This window comes from Nerophis ophidion, linkage group LG16 (genome assembly GCF_033978795.1).
Source record: "Nerophis ophidion isolate RoL-2023_Sa linkage group LG16, RoL_Noph_v1.0, whole genome shotgun sequence".
Lineage (NCBI taxonomy): Eukaryota > Metazoa > Chordata > Actinopteri > Syngnathiformes > Syngnathidae > Nerophis > Nerophis ophidion.
This window is the reverse complement of record NC_084626.1, coordinates 31,236,998-31,259,052: the sequence shown is the minus strand read 5'-3', so window position 1 is coordinate 31,259,052 and position 22,055 is coordinate 31,236,998. Positions and strand designations below refer to the sequence as shown.

At 41.1% G+C, this 22,055-nt stretch overlaps 1 protein-coding gene across 2 annotated transcripts in view; it reads left to right on the top strand.

The window, feature by feature from the left end:
* Nucleotides 1-20,902, top strand: part of cdh4 (cadherin 4, type 1, R-cadherin (retinal)) — a 706,961-nt gene extending 686,059 nt beyond the window's left edge. For both annotated transcript variants that reach the window (XM_061874925.1, XM_061874926.1), the window contains 2 exons: nt 16,384-16,548; nt 19,521-20,902. In XM_061874925.1, coding sequence (XP_061730909.1) covers nt 16,384-16,548; nt 19,521-19,727 — 372 coding nt within the window. In that variant the 3' untranslated portion in view covers nt 19,728-20,902. The remainder of the gene's footprint in view (nt 1-16,383; nt 16,549-19,520) is intronic.
* Nucleotides 20,903-22,055: the final 1,153 nt, after the last annotated feature.

Below are 22,055 nucleotides of genomic sequence, written 5' to 3'. Positions count from 1 at the left end.
GAAGTAACCATCAACTTAAAGTGCCCTCTTTGGGGATTGTAATAGAGATCCATCTGGATTCATGAACTTAATTCTAAACATTTCTTCACAAAAAAAAAAATCTTTAACATCAATATTTATGGAACATGTTCACAAAAAATCCAACTGTCAACACTGAATATTGCATTGTTGCATTTCTTTTCACAGTTTACGAACTTAGCTTCATATTTTGTTGAAGTATTATTCAATAAATATATTTATAAAGGATTTTTGAATTGTTGCTATTTTTAGAATATTTAAAAAAAAAAATCTCACGTACCCCATGGCATACCTTCAAGTACCCCCAGGAGAACCACTGAGATGGATGGATGAAGAAGATCTTAGGGAACATGAGGGCGTGGCGACATGGAGCAGGTCAGAGAGAAATGACGGGCAGAGGTTATGGATGGCTTTGAAAGTGAAGAGAATTATTTTAAAGTGGATAAGATCTTTGATTGGTAGACAGTGGAGTTGCTGCAGAACCGGGTTGATGTGCTGAATTGAGGGGGTTCTGGTGATTATCCGGAGAAGCTGAAGTTTGTGAAGAGACTTGTGAGGGAGACCAAACAGGAGAGAGTTGCAGTAGTCCAGGCGAAAGGTGACCAGGCTATGGACTGGTATGGCAGCAGTATGTGGGGTAAGGGATGGGCGAAGTCAATTAATATTTCGTAGATTGAAAGTAAGCAGACCGGGTAATGTTGTTTAGGTGGGCTTGAGGCTGCCGAGGATGACACCCAGACTCTTGACTTGGGAGGAGGGTGAGACAGAGAAATTGCAGAGATTAACGGACAAGCTGTTGGTTTTGGCAAGAATGGTTTTTGTACCGACAAGTAAGATTTTGGTTTTATTACTATTAAGTTGAAAGAAATTGAATGAGAACCACTGCTTGAGTTCACTGAGGCAGAGTCTGTAAGGGAGGAAGGAGGAAGAGAAGCAGTTGGTTTGGTTGAAATGTAGAGCTGGGTGTCATCCGCATAACAGTGAAAATGTATTTTAAATGTATGGAAAATATTGCCATGGGGAAGAATGTAAATGATAAAAAAGCAGGGGACCAAGAAAAGAGCCCTGGGGGACACCAGAGGAAACGGGAGACGGAGGGGATTTGAATGAACGGAGTTAAACAAACTGAGTGCGGTCGGAGAGATATGATCTGAACCAGTGAAGGGGTGTGCTAGTGATGCCAATACTGTGCAATCTATGGAGGAGGACAGTGTGTGAAATGGTGTCAAAGGCTGCAGTGAGATCTAAGAGGATTAGGATAGTGAGAAGACCAGAATCAGCTGCCAGGAGGAGATCATTTGTGATTTTTACTAGTTTTGTTTCAGTGCTGTGCAGGGGGCGAAAACCAGACTGGAATTTTTCATACAGGTTATTTAACTGCACTCAAAAAAATGACTCATTTGATGAACTCAATTAAAATGAGGGCAGGATTTCCATCCAACAAATACATGTTGCCCCAACTCAAAATTAGTACATTCTCACAACACAATAAAAATGAGTTAGTCCAACTAATTTTTAGCAAATAAAGCCAAAATTAAATTATTGCAATAACTGAGCGAAATTGATTTACATTTTTCAGACTAATTTTTAACAAATACAGCTAAAATGAAATGATTTTTTTTTACTAAGCGAAATTGATTGATATGTGCCCAACTCAGAATTTATTGGAAATTAAGCAAGCTAAAAATCCCCATTGATCCCATAAAACATATCTGACAAAACCTGGTTGGTATTTTTAATGTAGAATAATCCTTAATTCAGCAATCTTGAATATAACACCACAGGATGTCAAAGTTACTTGAAAACCCAAACCAAAATGTTGAGTTTCAGTGAAAACAAAACATCAAGAAGTCAATTTTACATAAAGACCAATGTCAGATTTGCGTACCAACACTAATAACTTAGTGTTATATTAACAAATATGTCAAATTGACTTGATAGAAAGCCCAGATATAAAACACCAAGAAACAGTTTTACCTTTTCTTAAATAACTCGAGGAAAACTTTACGAGAAACGGTTCTCCAAAATAGCATAAAGTGGTGTAAAATTAACATTCAGCGCCACAAAGGAAACTGCAAAAACACATTTGAGTCCTGCACAAGTGTGCTAATGCAGCCATTAGCCTCAATGTACTAGAGTTAAAGAAAAGAAAACAACATGGATCAAATTGGCAACAAACAAAAATAAATAAGGAAAAACTTAACATTCACAGATCAGGAATCTGATATTAATGGGATGCTAGCAGCAAATATCCTTTTAATGTAAGCAAGTAAAAACAAAACATGAGAACAGTACTAGTTATTCAAAAAATACAAAATAAAATTCCAAAGTCTTGAATCGAACTTAATCCATTTATCCAGGGCTGAGTGATGAAACGGAGGAAAGAAATGGATGCGAGAAGTGTGCAGGATAGTCACACTCAGAGATAAAATGGGGAGGTAAAGTTAGGTCCAATTCTCAAGTTCAAAATGTTGTAGGTCATAGATTGTCTTTAAATGGGGTGAAAATGAAGGCAAAAAAATACAACCAAAAATATGATCCGATGATAAACTTTGTCAAGAAGTGTTCACCTCTCATGTAAACAACTTGATTTTCAGCTTCTGTATCTTTGTGTTCAGTTTGTGACCATCCAGGTTCAGTAGGATCTTCAGGAAAAACTCAAATGTGTACTTGAGGTTGTCTGGAACGCTTAGATCAAGGGCATAAATGAGCCCCAAACATCATTATGATCCCCATGATGACGGTGTCCACGCTGCTTAGGACTTTGATGCCTTCGATAACAATTCCAACATCCTCTGGCTGCCTATCGCCGTCTCCATGGATGATGTTTATCCCCATGACTGTGAGGGCAATGTCACTTTCTGCATCCTCAATGGCGGAGGCCAGAACAACGACACAAAAACAGAACACTTGTGTTAGGTAAAATGCTGAACACAGCTAGCAGAAAATGAGTTAGCTTTTTTTTTTAAGTCCTCATTGCTTGTCAAATCAATCATTTATGTATCACGAGTTCAACGTGATTGGAAAGTTAACCATATATATACAATTAAAATAATAATATAATGTTTGAAATTGGCCCGTAAATAACTTCAGCAAGCAGCCATGAACATAATGCAGTTACTGCAACATGATCCTATAGATAGATAGATAGATAGATAGATAGATAGATAGATAGATAGATAGATAGATAGATAGTACTTTATTGATTCCTTCAGGAGAGTTCCTTCAGGAAAATTAAAATTCCAGCAGCAGTGTACGGATTTGAGATCAATTTAAATAAAAGTAAAAAGTAAATAATGGGGGTTTAAATGGAAACAAAATAGAGAAATATTACAATAATAATAAACAAAATAAAACGCAACAATGGGAATAAAAAAAATAACAGTAAAATAAGAATATAACAAGAGAAAGTAGGCAGTAGTGACCATGTTATGAAAAAGTATTGCACTGTTATTGTTTTGTATCCGCTGTCATCCTAGTACCCCTTGCCCCCCGCCCCAGAGAGGAGTTGTACAGTCTAATGGCGTGTGGGACAAAGGAGTTTTTGAGTCTATTAGTCCTGCACTTGGGATGAAGCAGTCTAGCACTGAAGAGGCTCCTCTGGCTACTGATAACGCTATGCAGAGGGTGACTGGCATCATCCAGGATGCTCTCTAGTTTGTCAACAGTCCTCTTCTCTGCCACCGTCACCAGTGAGTCCAGTTTCATTCCTATTGTAGAACCGGCCCGCCTGATCAGTTTCTCAAGTCTGGAGCTGTCCTTCTTAGATGTACTGCCCCACCAGCACACTACCGTGTAGAACAGAACACTGGCAACCACAGACTGGTAGTACATCCACAGGAATTTTCTACAAATGTTGAAGGAGTGCAGTCTCCTGAGGAAGTACAGCATGCTCTGTCCTTTCTTGTACTGGTGGTCCGTGTTAACAGTCCAGTCCAGCTTATTGTCCACCCAAACCCCGAGGTACTTGAATGAGTCCACGGTCTGTACCTCAACTCCCTCGATCACAATAGGTTGTGACCGTGGACTCGACCTCCCAAAGTCAATGACCAGCTCCTTGGTCTTTGATGGATTGAGCTGGTAGAGGTTCATGTGGCACCAGACTACAAAGTCCCTCACCAGATTCCGAAACTCCTCCTCTCTGCCGTCCCTGATGCACCCGACGATGGCTGTGTCATCCGCGTACTTCTGGATGTGACACAGCTCTGAGTTGTAGCAGAAGTCAGCGGTGTACAGGGTGAAGAGAAGAGGGGCCAGCACCGTTCCCTGCGGTGCTCCGGTGCTGCTGATCACAGTGTCAGACGTGATGTCCTTCAGTCTGACGCACTGTGGCCTGTCAGTGAGGTAGTTCAAAATCCAGGCAACCAGGCAGGGGTCCACTCGCATTTTGTACAGCTTGTCCTGAAGGAGGCGGGGCTAGATGGTATTAGGCAACCACATCCCGATAGAGATGGACCTGTGGGACAGAAATAGCTGTTTTACTCCACAGAGCCTCTGCCCGTTCGCCACTACCAGCTTAGTAGACTCTGACTCTGTCTTTTCTTGCACCTACCAGTGATTTCAAACAAAAATTTTAAATTCAATGAACCCCATTGTTTACAAAATTCCAGTTATTCAAAAAGTTGTAGTGTGTTGAGCTCAAAGGACCACAATATATGTAAATAAGAATGGGTAACACTATTTCATGCTACTGAGTAACAAAAACTATTAACTTACCAGATATTCATTGAACAAAGTGTCTGGATCTTCTTTGAGATAGACAACAAGGCTTCTCAGGATGCACTCCCTCCTGATGTCAATGTTGTCACACTAAAGCAGGGGTGAAAAATCAAAACAGAATTTAGCAAAATATTGGTGCAACAGTGGAACAGGGAGGGGGGGCAAGTTGATGAGACTGTGTAAAGAAAATTAGATAAACCAATACAGCTTCTGAAGACTAGAGCATAGCATCTTTGACACATTTCTGAGTAGGACACACAACCATAAAGTAAGTATAAATATGAATATATATAAATATATATATATATATATATATATATATATATATATATATATATATATATATATATATATATACACATATATATATTGGGGCTGCAACTAACGATTAATTTGATAATCGATTAATCTGTGGATTATTACTTCGATTAATCGATTAATAATCGGATAAAAGAGACAAACTATTTTTCTAACATTTCCAATACTTTATTTAAAAAAACAGCATACTGGCACCATGTCCTTTCGACTTGCCAAATAAAACAAGGCAAGTGTTACAAAAATGTTTTCGTTTTTTTTATAAAGTGCACCATTGTCCTGCACAATAGCAATAATTTTGCTTAGGGGAATTTCAAACCTGGCTATTACCTATTCCGACCATTCTGCAATGTTGGATGCTGAATGTCTTTCCTCTAGTGGCATGGTGGTAAGGCAGATTGACTTCATGTTCCATTCGTCTCAAATGTAGTGGCATGTATTGCCAAGGTAGGCTACACTTGTCCAAACATAAGTAGTGAGAGCAATTTAACTCTGGGTGGGTTTTATGTCGGTCTACACTGCATGGAATGTCTGCTAGTACTTCCTCTCCATTAGTTTTGGTAAAATGAGAGAGAAAGAGGTCCTTGATTACATTTGTCATTAGGGCCCCGAATCACAGTTTAATAAGACAGCTGAGTGGTTAAAACTGTTGACCATCAAGCAAGGGGAACTGGGTTCAAATCTCAGTAAGGACTTAGTGTTTCTTTTTCAGTAGTGAGACAGGTGATCAATTAAATATGTCATTGGGGCCCGAAATCTTCCTCTAAAAATACTAAGGATAGCTGAGTGGTTACAGTGGCTAGTGCACAATCAAAGAGTGCAAGGATCAAATCCCTGCCAGGTTCACTGGTAACCATGAAACCTCCAGCAGCAAGTGTAAATGTTTTATATTATAGCTCACTGAGACAGGTTCGCGATTAAATATGTCATTGGGGCCCGAAATCTTGTTTAAAGAAGACCAAGGATAGCTCAATGGTTAAAGCTGCTAGCTCCCAATCAAAGGGCACTGGGTTCAAATCCCAGGCAAATTGGTTGGTAACTAGGAAAGCTATTGTTTTGTATCATAGTTTACTGAGACAGGTTCTCAATTGAATATGTCGTTGGGGCCCGAAATCTGTCCATAAGAAGACCAAGAATAGCTGAATGCTTACACAGTTAGCTCCCAATCAAGGGGTCCTGGGTTCAATCCCAGTCAGGTCGATCGGCTTGCCAAGCCAAAGAATGCAGGAGTGGGGACGCCGGAGAATGTGGGGGTGTATCACCTCCCCCACACAGAGTAAAGCTAAGTGGTGACTGGTTAATTAACTTATAGTTAAAAAGGTAAGTATGGATAATAATAAATAGTCTATGGTCCAGAAGTCTAAGGGTAACCTCGGGGGTTAGCTCCTCCTGTGTGCTGAGGCTAAAGTTGGGAAGTGTACCATCGGTAATTCCTGGTTGGGATGGGTGGGAATAGGAACATGAATAATAAATCAGCTCTTCTCGGTCAATTATGCAGCTGAGCCACATCAGAGTGGCCAAAGAGCCGGCGGTTGCAGACGCCTGTCTTAAGGTATTCATGTGTAATTTCAACATGTGTCTGTACATGTATCCGTAGTAGAAGGAGAAACACGGGCATGTCTGGATGACTCGCCTCCATATTTCCAGTGGCTAGCTCCGAGTTACGAAACCGTTGGATTATGAAGCTGGTTGTGGTGCGTTCTTTCTGACGTCACTTCCTGCGTGGGCGTAACTTCCTCTTTGAACTCAGTTTGTAAACGATCAATGCGTCCATACAAAGATAAAAGTGGGAGATTCAAGAAAAACATGGCGCACTTACCTGTGTAAAAAATTGTCCGAGGAGGGGGACTTTAAATGCTGGTTTAGCGTGGCTAAATAATTATTTGTTTAAGGGGTTATCCGGCTTAGTGTAGACATGGTCTAAGACATGGGTGTCAAACTCTGGCCCGCGGCCCATATCTGGCCCGCCGTGTAATTTAATTTGGCCCTTGAGGCAATATCAATTTAGCATTAGAGCTGGCCCGCCGGTTTTATTCAGCGTTGGTGCCGCTGTAACACCACATTCACCGCTAATACTCATACTTGCCAACCCTCTTAATTTTCCGAAAATCTCCCGGGGCAACCATTCTCCCGAATTTCTACCGATTTCCACCTGGACAACTATATTGGGGGCGTGCATTTAAGGCACTGCCTTTAGCGTTCTCTACTACCTGTCGTCACATCCGCTTTTCCTCCATACTAACAGTGTGTCACATAATATTTGTGGCTCTTACACACACACACACACACGCACAAGTGAATGCAAGGCATACTTGGTCAACAGCCTCCTCTTGTTTATACGGCCACTGAGGGTGGCCGTATAAACAACTTTAGCACTGTTACAAATATGCGCCACACTGTGAACCCACACCAAACAAGAATGACAAACGCATTTCGGGTGAACATCCGTACCGTAACACAACAGAATATATACCCAGAACCCCTTGCAGCACTAACTCTTCCGGGAAACTTCCAGCAAACCGACCAATAATTAACGTTTTATTCATGCATTTTCTCTTGCTACTTCAAGGCTGGAAAGTTTGGTTCATTCATTATTGTTATTTTATTTTCAAATTTATTATTAGCCTGTGGTTAAAAATTTGATATCTACCTCAGAAGATTGCAAATAGAAAAAAAGGCATCATATTTAATTTCAATTTTATTTGATATGCTATTGACATTTTTTTAATTACTATTATTATTATTATTAGAAACTGGATTTTGCATGTCACTAAAGTTATATAAGCCTTGCTTGTTCAATATTTAATGCAAAACTTGTTTGGGTCCCTATTAAAAGGTTAATTTGTTCAACCTTGGCCCTGAGGCTTTGTTTAGTTTAAAATTTTGGCCCACTCTGTATTTGAGTTTGACACCCCTGGTCTAAGACATCCCAGTGCACTAATCATATACATTTAGCACTCGTATACAGGAACTATGGCTGCAAATGCCAGCTGTCCCAATACTTTTACACAAACAATATAGTGTCTTTAACTTTAAACACTGATCTGCACAAGCGTTTACTTGTATTGTTTTCCGCCTCCTCCGCACAGCTTTTAAGCTAATAACGACATAATGGCGTCTGTTTATTAGACGCCTGTGTAAGGATTCAGCAGGTGCAGCTGCAAAATGCAACAAATGATTCCATAAAACGACTCTACGAGTGACATACCGTGTGGCTGTGTGTGCTGACAAATGACTGAATTCAGCCTCACAAAAAGCACCAATTAATATTAATTGGCAAGCACTTCAGAGTGATAAGCATATGAATACCAAAGCAATGTTTTCTGTTTGGAGGGTGAGTGTGGGTGTGTGGCGATGTCAAGCAATGTTTGCCGCTTTGTGTACCTTAAAACAAATGTTCAAGTCAAATTCTCTCTCAAACACGAAATGGTCCATAGTGTGTGAATGTTGTCTGTCTATCAATCAATCAATGTTTATTTATATAGCCCTAAATCACAAATGTCTCAAAGGACTGTACAAACCACTACGACTACGATATCCTCGGAAGAACCCACATAAGGGCAAGGAAAACTCACACCCAGTGGGACGCCAGTGACAATGATGACTATGAGAAACCTTGGAGAGGACCTCAAATGTGGGCAACCCCTCCCCCCTCTAGGGCACCGAAGGCAATGGATGTCGAGCGGGTCTAACATGATACTGTAAAAATTCAATCCATAGTGGCTCCAACACAGCCGCGAGAGTTCAGTTCAAAGCGGATCCAAGACAGCAGCGAGAGTCCCGTCCACAGGAAACCATCCCGAGCGGAGTCGGATCAGCATCGTAGAGATGTCCCCAACCGATGCACAGGCGAGCGGTCCATCCTGGGTCTCGACTCTGGACAGCCAGTACTTCCTCCATGGTTGATTGATTGATTGATACTTTTATTAGTAGATTGCACAGTTCAGTACATATTCCGTACAATTGACCACTAAATGGTAACACCCGAATAAGTTTTTCAACTTGTTTACGTCGGGGTCCACGTTAATCAATTCATGGTACAAATATATACTATCAACATAATACAGTCATCACACAAGTTAATCATCGTAGTATGTACATTGAATTATTTACATTATTTACAATCCGGTCATCGGACCGGACCCCCTCCACAAGGGAGGGGGGGAACAGAGGAGAAAAATAAAAGAAGCGGCAGATCAACTGGTCTAAAAAGGTCTATTTAAAGGCTAGAGTATACAAATGAGTTTTAAGGTGAGACTTAAATGCTTCTATCTGTGTTGGCTCTGCGATGAGGTGGCAACTTGTCCAGGGTGTAGCCCGCCTTCAGCCCGATTGTAGCTGAGATAGGCACCAGCGCCCCCCCCCCGCCACCCCAAAAGGAATAAGCGGTAGAAAACGGATGGATGGATGGAAATTCTCTCTCATTGTTTGGAAGTTGCCTCTTCGAAAAGTTTGCTGTTAGTTCAGGGCAATGCACACTTCTTTCGTGTCCTTAGATGTCAATTCCATTAGTTATAGGTATGGCCGTCAATCATTTACAATACATCAGTATCAGAATCAGAAATATGTTATTAATCCCCAAAGGGAAATTTTGGTGTTATTGTTGGTCTCCATATACAAACCCCGTTTTCATATGAGTTGGGAAATTGTGTTAGATGTAAATATAAACGGAATTCAATGATTTGCTAATCAATTTCAACCCATATTCAGTTGAATATGCTACAAAGACAACATATTTGATGGTCAAACTGATAAACATTTTTTTTTTTTTGCGAATAATCATTAACTTTAGAATTTGTTGCCAGCAACACGTGAAAAAGAAGTTTGAAAAGGTGACAATAAATACTGATAAAGTTGAGGAATGCTCATCAAACACTTATTTGGAACATCCCACAGGTGTGCAGGCTAATTGGGAACAGGTGGGTGCCATGATTGGGTATGAAAGCAGCTTCCACAAAATGCTAATTAATTCACAAACAAGGATGGGGTGAGGGTCACCACTTTGTAAACAAATTGTCGAACAGTTTTAGAACAACATTTCTCATCGAGCTATTGCAAGGAATTTAGGGATTTTACCATCCACGGTCCCTAAAATCATCAAAAGGTTCAGAGAATCTGGAGAAATCACTGCATATAAGCGACGATATTACGGACCTTTGGCCCCTCAGGCGGTACTGCATCAAAAACCGACATCAGCGAGTAAAGGATATCACCACGTGGGCTCAGGAACACTTCATAAAACCACTGTTAGTAACTACAGTTGGTCGCTACATCTGTAATTGCAAGTTAAAACTCTACTATGCAAAGCAAAACCCATTTATCAACAACAACCAGAAACGCCGCCGGCTTTGCTGGGCCCGAGCTCATCTAAGATGGACTGATGCAAAGTGGAAAAGTGGTCCGCGGTCTGACGAGTCCAGATTTCAAATTATATGTGGAAATTGTGGACGTGGTGTCCTCCAGAACAGAGAGGAAAATAACCATAATTATTTTCATTGGATCGTAGTCCTTTTATTTCAATGGTTAGTTTTTTCTTTATTACCTCTTGTGTAATTTATTTTTACCCCATATTTGTTCCCACTACCGTACCTTAAGTTGGAGTCCTTAATCTTGTTATATGCAAATAAAATGACAATAAAGTCCTATTCTATTCTATTCTATTCTAGTGCCACTGGAGGACTCCAACTTAAGGTGCGGTAGTGGGAACAAATATGGGGTAAAAATAAATCACACAAGAGGTAATAAAGAAAAAACTAACAATTGAAATAAACAGACTACTATCCAATGAAAATAATAAGCAATCCTGTACAATATACAAAACACTGTAGAAATACAAAATACTGTACAATATACAGAACAAGACAAGAGTACCGGAGTAAAAATATGTACAAAAAAAACAAAATACAATATATACATGGTGAAATAACCAGAATGGCAGTGTGAGACAGGTATTATTAAACATAGAAGTTTAAAAAATAATTGCCATTATCTGCATTGTGTCCAAAGTTAACTCGTAGTTAATCAGAATTAATTGCAGATTGAAGTTTTTTTTGTTTTTTTTTACTATCGACATAAGACTGGATAATTAGTGTTTTCTGCAAATGGTGGTATTTCAAATATTATGTTTTTGAAACAGCTCAATACAAAATGGACACAAACACTCTTTTAGAGACAAGTGCTATCTCTCCCGCAGACAAACATTTTTTTTTTTTTTTTTTTTCCCTTGGCCTCAGTCTGCACCCCCACTCCAGGGCCCAGGCTAAGACCGATTTTTTTAAAATTTTATTTTAATCTTCTATTCTTTTCTCCCATCCACCCCCCTTGTTTACCTGTATGTCATCTTTTTTGTAAGGGGCGCTGGAAGCCGGCAGACCCGTCAGCGATCCTGTTCTGTCTCCCTGTAATGTTTGTCTGATCTTGAATGGGATTGTGCTGAAAATTGTAATTTTCCTGAAGGAACTCTCCTGAAGGAATAAATAAAGTATTATCTAATCTATCTAATATTCTCTCAAATGCTTGTTTGGGGTGCTCAAAAAGTTCGATTCACATCCGAATAGTGATTTTTTTCCAAATGGATTTATAATTGTCAAGAATAGTTAAAGATATATATATATATATATTCTTGAAATTGACTTGGAAAAATATATATTTTTTAGGCCATTGCCAACCAACCAAAAAGATATTTAGTAATCTGTTTTGAAAAGGTATTATTATCATGTGAATGACAAATAAGATATTGCGAGAATCGAGAATGGTGTTGAGTTGAGAATCGGTCCTGAATCGAATTGTCTCCCCAGGGATCAAAATTGAATCGTGAGTTCTTAGATTCCCATGCCTAATGCTTACCACTTCTGACGTAGGCTCACTTTCAAAACAAATCTACTAGAGATGACTATTTGAAACAAATAGAGCTTAGCTGAGTGTGTGTCAGCAAAGTGTTTCTTCAGTCTTCACTAAAAGCAATGTCCGACTTGTTGTCCATAATATTAATCAGAATTTCATTTGGAATTTCTGCAGAAGGTTTGTTGTCCGTTGTAAACTTTCCAGCAAGGAAGTGGAGTAAGGGTTCTCTGCATCAGCAAGCAACTAGTGGCATTGGAGCTGTCACAGTGTGTTGTTGACAAACCCTAAGATGCAGAGATGGTGGCAGGCATTGAGCAGGAAAACATGGTTTTAATGTTCAAAAATAAGAAAATTAAAACACTAACCAGAAACCAGGAAGCAGGAACAGGAGTCAGGATCCATGGAATAGCTTACAGCAAGGGTGCCCAAAACGTCGATTGCGATCGACTGGTCGATCTCGGAGGGTGTGTCAGTCGATCTCAAGCCAGGCATTAAAAAATAGACATAAAAATGAGCAATCATCAATCATACCAAGACTTCACTTTCGTCAGTTGTTTGACATTCTCGGCACCCAAGGATCTTGTGAGATGACGCTGGCTGCTGCGAGCTCATATTTAAGAAAAAAATCACTAACAGGGCGGACGCAGAGAAACACATTTTATTTCTAGAGGCTCTGTACCTACTGTCAAAACTCTAAAGACCGACTGCACAGTTCCTGTCTTCACCATAAAAGACCTGTTTCATCCTGCCTGTGCTAACAAAATAAGAGTCTCAGAAAGCTAGCGTGCACAAGCTAGCAAGCTACGGCGTTTGATGCCAATGTATTTCTCCCCCGCCCTCAGCGACCGCTTTCTCACTTGCTTGCCCACCCGCACAGTCACTGACGTCACTCACCTGCTGCCAGACATTAAAGGGCCACACACATATGCTACTCTCATAACAAAGTGTTTAAAAACGAGTATGCAAGTTGGACAAATGAGATGCCAAATCCAACCACTTTCATGTGGTATTGGACAGAAAGGAGGACTTTTTTTTTCCTCCATTTGAAAATGCGGACGTTATCAGCACCACTGTCTAATTCCAATCAATGCAAGTCATCAGAATCAAATACACCAACTTATATTCTTGTCTTCATGAAAGAAAGGAATCCATGTGTGTTAAACATGCTTGTATTATCATTAAACACCATTAACTTGTTAACAAAAATGTCTCTTTCAAAAATAAATTAATATAAATTATAAATAGGAATGAGGTAGATCTCCTCGACTTGGTCAATTGAAAAGTAGCTCACCTGCAGAAAAAGTGTGAGCGCCCCTGGCTTACAGCATACAACGACACGACACAACAATACTACAACCGGTGTTGGACAAAGGAGGTTTAAATAGAACTGGCTGATTGACACCAGGTGTGACCAAGTGCCAATCAGCCACAGCTGAGGGGACACAGCACTCAGGGAGACAAACAGGAAACAGAACCAGAACAATAGCGCTGACAGGAAATACAACCAACACGGAGGAAAAACTAAAACACAACCAATCTGTCAGGAGCAAGAACTGACAGGATACTTGACCTACTCCGCTGATAACTCAACTCACAGCAACAGCAGTTTCAAATAACATTGGTGTCCAGTATAACTTCTGCTCCATACTGTATTTGTTTCCACATCAACTGCAACATTTACCTACTGTATACTACGGTGTAGGTTGTGAAGTGAAGTGAATTATATTTATATAGCGCTTTTTTCGAGTGACTCAAAGCGCTTTACATAGTGAAACCCAATATCTAAGTTACATTTAAACCAGTGTGGGTGGCACTGGGAGCAGGTGGGTAAAGTGTCTTGCCCAAGGACACAACGGCAATGACTAGGATGGCGGAAGCGGGAATCGAACCTGCAACCCTCGAGTTGCTGACACGGCCACTCTACCAACCGAGCTATGTACAGTATACTAGTATTAGTATAGTACTGTGATGCTAATGAATCATATTCGGTACTATACCGCCTCTGAAAAATAACAATCCCCCACCCCCATGTGCCCCTGTTGTCCTCACGCCATGTCTTTGCTGGTTTACAAGCATACGAGCATGATCGGCAGCGCACAATCACGGAGTACTTACAATCAGACACAGTGTGTGGACAGAAAAGTGAAGACGGACGCATTTTGGCTTAAAAACTAACGATAAAGGTGACGTTATAACAATGAAACGCCTTCAGGAAGAGTTGCTTTAAGACACCACAGCTCACCGGCGTCAAAATGTAAATAAACGCCATTGGTGAATCTACACCTCACATCCACTTTAATGATACCAAGTACAGAAGCCTATCTAGTCGATACTACTATGATTATGTTGATATTTTTTGGCATCACATATTCTTTTGTTTTTTTTAAGGTATATTATGTTTATAAACTCAGGAAATATGTCCCTGGACACATGACGACTTTGAATATGACCTTTATAGGATCCTGTAACTAATTGGTATCAGATTGATACCCAAATTTGCGATATCCTCCAAAAGTAATGTAAAGTATCCAAACAACAGAAGAATAAGTGATTATTACATTTTAACAGAAGTGTAGCTCGGACATGTTAGAAGAGAAAGAAAGCAGAAATTAACAGTAAATGAACAAGCACAAACCCTGTTTCCATATGAGTTGGGAAATTGTGTTAGATGTAAATATAAACGGAATACAATGATTTGCAAATCCTTTTCAACCCATATTCAATTGAATGCACTACAAAGACAAGATATTTGATGTTCAAACTCATAAACTTTATTTCTTTTGCAAATAATAATTAACTTAGAATTTCATGGCTGCAACACGTGCCAAAGTAGTTGGGAAAGGGCATGTTCACCACTGTGTTACATCACCTTTTCTTTAAACAACACTCAATAAATGTTTGGGAACTGAGGAAACTAATTGTTGAAGCTTTGAAAGTGGAATTCTTTCTCATTCTTGTTTTATGTAGAGCTTCAGTCGTTCAACAGTCCACTGTCGTATTTTACGCTTCATAATGCGCCACACATTTTTGATGTGGGACAGGTCTGGACTGCAGGCGGGCCAGGAAAGTACCCGCACTCTTTTACTACGAAGCCACGCTGATGTAACACGTGGCTTTGCATTGTCTTAGTGAAATAAGCAGGGGCGTCCATGATAACGTTGCTTAGATGACAACATATGTTGTTCCAAAACCTGTATGGACCTTTCAGCATTAATGGTGCCTTCCCAGATGTGTAAGTTACCCATGCCTTGGGCACTAATACACCCCCATACCATCACAGATGCTGGCTTTTGAACTTTGTGCCTACAACAATCCGAATGGTTATTTTCCTCTTTGTTCTGGAGGACACCACCTCTTCTGTTTCCAAATATAATTTGAAATGTGGACTCGTCAGACCGCAGAACTCTTTTCCACTTTGCATCAGTCCATCTTAGATGAGCTCGGGCCCAGCGAAGCCGGCGGCATTTCAGGGTGTTGTTGATAAATGGGTTTTGCTTTGCATAGTAGAGTTTTAACTTGCACTTACAGATGTAGCGACCAACTGTAGTTACTAACAGTGGTTTTATGAAGTGTTCCTGAGCCCATGTGGTGATATCCTTTACACACTGATGTCGGTTTTTGATGTAGTACCGCCTGAGGGATTAAAGGTCCGTAATATCATCGCTTACGTGCAGTGATTTCTCCAGATTCTCTGAACCTTTTGAGGATTTTACGGACCTTAGACGGTAAAATCCCTAAATTCCTTGCAATAGCTCAATAAGAAATGTTGTAAAACTGTTCGACAATTTGCTTACAAAGTGGTGACCCTCGCCCCATCTTTGCTTGTGAATTACCTAGCATTTCATGGAAGTTGCTTTTATACCCTATCGTGTTGCTGGCATCAAATTCTAAAGTTAATGATTATTTGCAATTATTTGTTTGTAGATTACTAATTTATTTTCTACCACTTGTCCTTAATAATTTTGACAAAATAGAAGAATGTGAAATGTAGCTAAATTAGGAGCCTTTGTTTGTTTACTTGTTTGTTCACTATTTTATTTAAGGACAAACTTGCAATAAGAAACATGTTTAATTTACCGCAATATTTTTTTCTTAAAATAAATGCAATAATTCAATTTTTTGTGCTCCCAATTATTTAGAAAAGTATCAAAGAGTACCGAAAAGAATCAAACTAATTTTGGTCTCGGGAGAACACTACTATGGTGTAAACCGACGGTCACGCAGAAAAAAAAATAATAAAAAATGGCACCTTTGAATTTAAATATTATTAACTCATATTTATCGTTATTTGACCATCTGGCATGCAAACAAAAATATTTGGTTTCTGAAATCCCAATGAATTTGGCCAAGGTGACCATTATTATTGTTGGCATTGGAAGACAGTGAATGCAATCAGTAGCATGGTGGCTGTAAGATAGTGATGTCAAAAAAGGGTGATACATGAGACGGACTTTTATTTCTTACTTTCCTTTATGGTCTTTTCCCCAGGACTATGACCTGAGCCAGCTCCAGCAACCTGAGTCCTTGGACCACATCATCAATAAACCAACGGGAGTACGCAGGGTGGATGAGAGGCCTGTCATCCCGGAGTCACAGTATCCTGTCAGACCCAGTCTGCCCCACCCTGGAGATATAGGAGACTTCATCCATGATGTATGACTGACAATACATGCAGTACTTGCACGTTATATCTGTTGCTTTTTTGTTTATAAACCAGAAATGATCGGTGATACACGAGTACAATTTATCCCACTAGACCTTTTCTGGGATTTTCCCATGTCTTACAATATTTAAGTGTATAAACATTAGTTGAAGAGATGTTAAAAGGCATTATTTTGTGCTTTTTTTAAATGTATCTTTCTATACACAGTGGGGCAAAAAAGTATTTAGTCAGCCACCGATTGTGCAAGTTCTCCCACTTAAAATGATGACAGAGGTCTGTAATTTTCATCATAGGTACACTTCAACTGTGAGGGACAGAATGTGAAAAAAAAACTTAGGAATTTGCATTGTAGGAATTTTAAATAATTTATTTGTAAATTATGGTGGAAAATACGTATTTGGTCAACCATTCAAAGAAGGTTTTGGCTCAAAATCTCACGATACATGGCCCTATTCATTCTTTCCTTAACACTGATCAATCGTCCTGTCCCCTTAGCAAAAAAACAGCCCCAAAGCATGATGTTTCCACCCCCATGCTTCACAGTAGGTATTGTGTTCTTGGGATGCAACTCAGTATTCTTCTTCTTCCAAACACGACGAGTTGAGTTTATACCAAAATGGATACATGGATGATACAGCAGAGGATTGGGAGAATGTCATGTGGTCAGATTAAACCAAAATAGAATTTTTTGGTATAAACTCAACTCGTCGTGTTTGGAGGAAGAAGAATACTGAGTTGCATCCCAAGAGCACCATACCTACTGTGAAGCATGGGGGTGGAAACATCATGCTTTGGGGCTGTTTTTCTGCTAAGGGGACAGGACGATTGATCCGTGTTAAGGAAAGAAAGAATGGGGCCATGTATCGTGAGATTTTGAGCCAAAACCTCCTTCCATCAGGGAGAGCTTTGAATGGTTGACCAAATACTTATTTTCCACCATAATTTACAAATAAATTCTTTAAAATTCCTACAATGTGAATTCCTGGATTTTTTTTCACATCCTGTCTCTCCCAGTTGAAGTGTACCTATGATGAAAATTACAGACCTCTGTCATCATTTTAAGTGGGAGAACTTGCACAATCTGTAGCTGACAAAATACTTTTTTGCCCCACTGTATATACATCCATATGAGTGCATATTGTTATAATAATGTAATGGATATATAATTAATATTTATTATAGTTGGTTATTTAAGAGTATGTTTACTTCCGTGACAACCTCCTTGAGGTTTTTTAATCAATCAGAAATATCGAGCAGTCACGATGCACAGTACATGGATAAGTGCAGACAGACTGTTTTGTATTTTCCCATCATCCCATGGAGTGTCATTTTGATTTCTTATCCATACATCCATCCATCACCTTCCGCTTATCCGAGGTCGGGTCACGGGGGCAGCAGCCTAAGCAGGGAAGCCCAGACTTCCCTCTCCCCAACCACTTCGTCCAGCTCTTCCCGGGGGATCCCGAGGCGTTCCCAGGCCAGCCGGGAGACATAGTCTTCCCAACGTGTCCTGGGTCTTCCCCGTGGCCTCCTACCAGCTGGACGTGCCCTAAACACCTCCCTAGGGAGGCGTTCGGGTGGCATCCTGACCAGATGCCCGAACCACCTCATCTGGCTCCTCTCCATGTGGAGGAGCAGCGGCTTTACTTTGAGTTCCTCCCGGATGACAGAGCTTCTCACCCTATCTCTAAGGGAGAGCCCCGCCACCCGGCGGAGGAAACTCATTTCGGCCGCTTGTACCCGTGATCTTATCCTTTCGGTCATGACCCAAAGCTCATGACCATAGGTGAGGATGGGAACGTAGATTGACCGGTAAATTGAGAGCTTAGCCTTCCGGCTCAGCTCCTTCTTCACCACAACGGATCGGTACAACGTCCGCATTACTGAAGACGCCGCACTGATCCACCTGTCGATCTCACGATCCTCTCTTGATTTGATTTCTTATGTTGATTGCAAATTTTTTTTAATAATTTCCACAAAGTTCAATGAGAAGGTTGTTATGTTTGTTGAATTTTTGTGTTAGTTGATTTTTTTTTTCCTGCACAATTACTAGAAAAGGGTGTCTGGATTGGGTCATACTAGTAAATGATACAACGTCCGCATTACTGAAGACGCCGCACCGATCCGCCTGTCGATCTCACGATCCACTCTTCCCCCACTCGTGAACAAGACTCCTAGGTACTTGAACTCCTCCACTTGGGGCAGGGTCTCCTCCCCAACCCGGAGATGGCACTCCACCCTTTTCCGGGCGAGAACCATGGACTCGGACTTGGAGGTGCTGATTCTCATTCCGGTCGCTTCACACTCGGCTGCGAACCGATCCAGTGAGAGCTGAAGATCCCGGCCAGATGAAGCCATCAGGACTACATCATCTGCAAAAAGCAGAGACCTACTCCCGTGGCCACCAAACCGGATCCCCTCAACGCCTTGAATCGGTGACAAAGGACAGCCTTGGCGGAGTCCAACCCTCACTGTAAACGTGTCCGACTTACTGCCAGCAATGCGGACCAAGCTCTGACACTGATCATACAGGGAGCGGACTGCAACAATAAGACAGTTTCAGTACTTTACAATTCAAACACGATTTAGGTTCTAACAAAAGACAAGACTTTAAGCTCAATGGAAAAATCTACTTCCTGACTACACCAACAAACCTTAGCCTATACACCACTGTCATCTAACGTCTTGGAATTGCAACTGCATGCAAAGTCTACTCTATAATACTTGCAAATGAGACAAGATATCACAACTGGACAGCACAGTTATTATAATTAGTTCAGTGTTCAATTTAAAAAAACATGTATTAACACACAAACACACAAAAGTACCGAAAATCGGTACATGTGAGTACAGGTATCGGTTCAAATGTTGGATGTATATCAGGGTGATTGAACAGACGAAGTGGGTGTTGAAGATTGAATCATATCTCAGTAAATCTCTCACTGTCTTTCCGTGTCTCCAGGGTCTTCGGGCAGCAGACAATGACCCCACAGCTCCCCCGTACGACTCCCTGCTGGTGTTCGACTACGAGGGCAACGGTTCGACCGCCGGTTCAGTCAGCTCACTCAACTCCACCAGCTCAGGGGACCAGGACTATGACTACCTCAATGACTGGGGCCCTCGCTTCAAGAAGCTGGCTGACCTTTACGGAGGAGGCGACGATGACTGAGAGAAGATGAGGGGCCGGGGGTGCGTGGGGTCTTTGGGGCTGTGCCAGGGGTTCAAGAGAGGAGGGTCTTGAATAGGTGCATGGCCCTTGGAAAAGCCCGGGTCGCAGCCAGGAAACATTACCCAGGCTCTACCGGGGACGTGTCGGGACTGGACACAGTCTTGGAATTCCACTGCAACTGTATTCTGGCTTTATACCTTTCATGGGTAAATTTGTAGGGGTAATGTTTTTAAGTTGTTGTTCTCTCACCGTGCTGGACCCCAAGCTGCCTGGGGATGAATCAAGGCGTTCGTGAGAGGCACACTCGCGGTACTTTTAATGATTGTTTCAAGAATATCAAAATATCATCTCTTGCTTTAGTCTCACACTGAAGAGAATGTTTCTGGGAAGAAGCCCTCTGACTCTTACTCTCAACTTGAATTTCCTTAGAACAGAAGCACTGTCATTTTATAAAGTGCCTTTTGTGGTGTGTTTTTTGTATCAGACTCCTGCTATCTCAGGATCGGTTGCCATTCATGCAGTACAGGGAAGGTCTTATCTCATCATCGCCTCCCTCTCGGCCCCTCAAACCAATCTTGCCCGTCACTCTCCGTATCTCCCCTCCCAGTGGTCCAGCAGACAGGGGAACAACATGGGCGCACTTCTAACTCTCTCATGGCCCTGAATTATCCCATAAGTGTTGGACAAACTTCCCTGTCACAAATATCTCACATTTTCAACACAAACGCGGCTATACAGTGATATCTCGGGAGACTATGTTTAATAGTCAGTTGGGATTTGTAAATTAGTGGAGAACGCCTGCCTTTCCTCTGTGGACTCATGAACTTAGGAGCCTTGATGTTGAGATGCTTGCTTGCCGTCTATGGTTTTCTGTTGCTTTCTCCACGATGTAAAGCTGACATATAAGGCATGATCTGAAGAAAGTGGGGACCTGAAATCCCTCGGAATCAAGGCCTCTGACACGTTCCTGAAACATCACTGACACCTTTAACATTCCCGTTTTTTACCGGCCAACAAACACTATCAAGGTGCATGATTTTTCTGCTTTTTCTTTTTCCAAATTGTTTTCTTCAAAGCACTTGTTAGTATGTGGTGAGAATGTGGAAGTAGTCAACAGAAACTGTATGAATATACCCTGTATAAAGACACTGAGAAAATAAAAATACTGTAACATACCTATTTTGGAAGTATTGATGACATCATGTTTGCTGCTCTTTTTCCCTCTGCTCCCTATTAGTTTTGGCCTGTTTCATTTTTTCTTATGTGATTTTGTTCAACTATACAGTTTCACCCAGTTTTAAATGCTTGCTTACCTAGTGAATTTAATTCCTTTATCGTGTTTTTCCATTTGAAACGCTAAAAAATGTATGAATTAGAGTCCGCGGATAAACCGCGGGTCGGGCGGGAGACATGATGAAAAAATTGATTTTAATTAGATTTGGGCGGGTGGCGGTTGAACCATCCGGAAATATTTGATATACATGGTTCTGGGATCGGTATCCTTTGCCATTCTGAGAGCCATTTAAGACCCGTGTCACAAAGCGAAGAAGACAATAGGAGACGCTAATATTCTCTAGAATGACTGCCGGCAGTCACCCAGATAATAAGTATTTGGGCGAGCTATGAAGCCATTCACTTTGTCGCCTTCTACAACATGTACCATCTGATTGTCAGTCCAGCAACATGTTGTGTGTCCTTCCGCAGACACATGCACACGACTGGAAGGCATACTGGGTGACACAGAGTACAGTAATGGTTGTGATATAAACAATTTTAACACTCTTAGTAATATGCGCCACGCTGTGAAGCCACACCAAACAAGATTGACAAACACATTTCGGGAGAACATCCACCCAGTAACACAAGATAAATGCAACAAAACATATACCCAGAATCCTTTGTATCCATGACACTACCTGACTATTTTATACACCCCGCTAGCAGCAAACCCTGCCACCCCCCCATCCCCGTGCGTCGGCAAGGTGGGCGGGGTTGGGGGCGCGGGGGGTGTAAAATATTTTCAGGAATTGTCACGGATACATCCATCATTTCGCGACGTTTTCAACAAGGAACTCCGCCGGAAATTTAAAATTGCAATTTAGTAAACTAAAAAGGCCGTATTGGCATGTGTTGCAATGTTAATATTTCATCATTGATGTATAAACTATCAGACTGCGTGGTCGGTAGTAGTGGGTTTCAGTAGACCTTTAAGGAACTCAAAGCGCTTTGACACTATTTCCACATTCACCCATTCACACACTGATGGCGGGAGCTGCCGTGCAAGGCGCTACCCAGGACCCCATCAGGAGCAAGGGTGAAGTGTCTTGC